The 3,146-nt window shown below is 53.9% G+C and overlaps 1 protein-coding gene across 1 annotated transcript; it reads left to right on the forward strand.

The window, feature by feature from the left end:
• The first annotated feature begins 1,118 nt into the window (after positions 1–1,118).
• LOC139400143 (mucin-2-like) lies at positions 1,119–2,756 on the forward strand. The gene has a single exon (XM_071145171.1). The coding sequence runs from the start codon at positions 1,119–1,121 to the stop codon at positions 2,754–2,756; it is 1,638 nt and encodes a 545-aa protein (XP_071001272.1).
• The last annotated feature ends 390 nt before the right edge of the window (positions 2,757–3,146 follow it).

Here is a 3,146-nt window from a genome sequence, read left to right on the forward strand (position 1 = left end):
AAACATGTGTCATTATTTTGAGCTTTCAGTAAAACACATGGACTTTCTCTCTGGTAAATGTCTGTCTCTGTGTTAGGGTAGGATAGTGGAGGGAGGTGGAGAGGGCTTGGCAGAGGAACAGCCATACGTCTCTGTGTTAGGGTAGGATAGTGGAGGGAGGTGGAGAGGGCTTAGCAGAGGAACAGCCATACGTCTCTGTGTTAGGGTAGGATAGTGGAGGGAGGTGGGGAGGGCTTGGCAGAGGAACAGCCATATGTCTCTGTGTTAGGGTAGGATAGTGGAGGGAGGTGGGGAGGGCTTGGCAGAGGAACAGCCATACGTCTCTGTGTTAGGGTAGGATAGTGGAGGGAGGTGGAGAGGGCTTGGCAGAGGAACAGCCATACGTCTCTGTGTTAGGGTAGGATAAGGGAGGGAGGTGGAGAGGGCTTGGCAGAGGAACAGCCATACGTCTCTGTGTTAGGGTAGGATAGTGGAGGGAGGTGGAGAGGGCTTGGCAGAGGAACAGCCATACATCTCTGTGTTAGAGTAGGATAGTGGAGGGAGGTGGAGAGGGCTTGGCAGAGGAACAGCCATACGTCTCTGTGTTAGGGTAGGATAGTGGAGGGAGGTGGAGAGGGCTTGGCAGAGGAACAGCCATATGTCTCTGTGTTAGAGTAGGATAGTGGAGGGAGGTGGAGAAGGCTTGGCAGAGGAACAGCCATACGTCTCTGTGTTAGAGTAGGATAGTGGAGGGAGGTGGAGAGGGCTTGGCAGAGGAACAGCCATACGTCTCTGTGTTAGAGTAGGATATGGGAGGGAGGTGGAGGGGGCTCTGTGAGCTGGAGCTGGCCCTGTATGGGAGAGACTGATGACTGGCACCTCCTCCATCTGTCCCCAATCCTCCTCTGATCTAGTCTGACTCTGGGGAGCTGCACGGCGACCACAGGCACACACACACACATTGGCAAACACTGTGCACACACTGGCAAACACTAAACACACACACACATTAGCAAACACTACACACACACACACGCGCGACAGTCAGCAGTAGAATGACCATTGGGGCTACCAGCTCACTGCGCCTCAGTCAAACAGTATGACGAAACACAATGCGATAAAGACAGCTGTCTGCCCTGATGACCAGACCGACAACACAGCCCTCTGATAAACAGCTGTCTGCCCTGACGACCAGACCGACAACACAGCCCTCTGATAAACAGCTGTCTGCCCTGACGATCAGACCGACAACACAGCCCTCTGATAAACAGCTGTCTGCCCTGACGACCAGACCGACAACACAGCCCTCTGATAAACAGCTGTCTGCCCTGACGACCAGACCGACAACACAGCCCTCTGATAAACAGCTGTCTGCCCTGACGACCAGACCGACAACACAGCCCTCTGATAAACAGCTGTCTGCCCTGACGACCAGACCGACAACACAGCCCTCTGATAAACAGCTGTCTGCCCTGACGACCAGACCGACAACACAGCCCTCTGATAAACAGCTGTCTGCCCTGACGACCAGACCGACAACACAGCCCTCTGATAAACAGCTGTCTGCCCTGACGACCAGACCGACAACACAGCCCACTGATAAACAGCTGTCTGCCCTGACGACCAGACCTGCAACACAGCCCACTGCTAAACAGCTGTCTGCCCTGACGACCAGACCGACAACACAGCCCACTGATAAACAGCTGTCTGTCCTGACGACCAGACCGACAACACAGCCCACTGATAAACAGCTGTCTGCCCTGACGACCAGACCGACAACACAGCCCACTGATAAACAGCTGTCTGCCCTGACGACCAGACCGACAACACAGCCCACTGCTAAACAGCTGTCTGCCTTGACGACCAGACCTACAACACAGCCCACTGATAAACAGCTGTCTGCCCTGACGACCAGACCGACAACACAGCCCTCTGATAAACAGCTGTCTGCCCTGACGACCAGACCGACAACACAGCCCTCTGATAAACAGCTGTCTGCCCTGACGACCAGACCGACAACACAGCCCTCTGATAAACAGCTGTCTGCCCTGACGACCAGACCGACAACACAGCCCTCTGATAAACAGCTGTCTGCCCTGACGACCAGACCGACAACACAGCCCTCTGATAAACAGCTGTCTGCCCTGACGACCAGACCGACAACACAGCCCTCTGATAAACAGCTGTCTGCCCTGACGACCAGACCGACAACACAGCCCACTGATAAACAGCTGTCTGCCCTGACGACCAGACCGACAACACAGCCCACTGCTAAACAGCTGTCTGCCCTGACGACCAGACCTACAACACAGCCCACTGCTAAACAGCTGTCTGCCCTGACGACCAGACCGACAACACAGCCCACTGATAAACAGCTGTCTGTCCTGACGACCAGACCGACAACACAGCCCACTGATAAACAGCTGTCTGCCCTGACGACCAGACCGACAACACAGCCCACTGATAAACAGCTGTCTGCCCTGACGACCAGACCGACAACACAGCCCACTGCTAAACAGCTGTCTGCCTTGACGACCAGACCTACAACACAGCCCTCTGATAAACAGCTGTCTGCCCTGACGACCAGACCTACAACACAGCCCTCTGCTAAACAGCTGTCTGCCCTCACGACCAGACCGACAACACAGCCCACTGCTAAACAGCTGTCTGCCCTGACGACCAGACCTACAACACAGCCCACTGCTAATGCATTTAACACAGAACATCCAAAACAGACACTACATGGTCAAAAGTATTTCAGCCACACCCATTGCTGAAAGGTGTATAAAATCGAGCACACAGCCATGCAATCTTCATAGACAGACATAGGCAGTAGGATGGCCTTACTGAAGAGCTCAGGGACTTTCAACGTGGCACCATCATAGGATGACACCTTTCCGACAAGTCAGTTTGTCAAATTTCTGCCCTGCTAGAGCTGCCCCCAGTCAACTGTAAGTGCTGTTATTGTGAAGTGGAAACGCAACGGCTCAACAGTGAAGTGGTAGGCCACACAAGCTCACGGAACGGGATCGCCGCGTGCTGAAGCGCGTAGCTTATAAAAGATAATCTGTCCTCGGTTTGAACTCTGACTACCGAGTTCCAAACTGCCTCTGGAAGCAACGTCAGCACAATAACTGTTCATCGCGAGCACACAAGCCTAAGATTAC

This window comes from Oncorhynchus clarkii, unplaced genomic scaffold, assembly GCF_045791955.1.
Source record: "Oncorhynchus clarkii lewisi isolate Uvic-CL-2024 unplaced genomic scaffold, UVic_Ocla_1.0 unplaced_contig_11482_pilon_pilon, whole genome shotgun sequence".
Taxonomy (NCBI): domain Eukaryota; kingdom Metazoa; phylum Chordata; class Actinopteri; order Salmoniformes; family Salmonidae; genus Oncorhynchus; species Oncorhynchus clarkii.

Coding starts and splice junctions, on each gene's coding strand:
- LOC139400143 (XM_071145171.1), top strand. CDS start 1,119: ATGACCAGACCGACAACACAGCCCTCTGATAAACAGCTGTCTGCCCTG.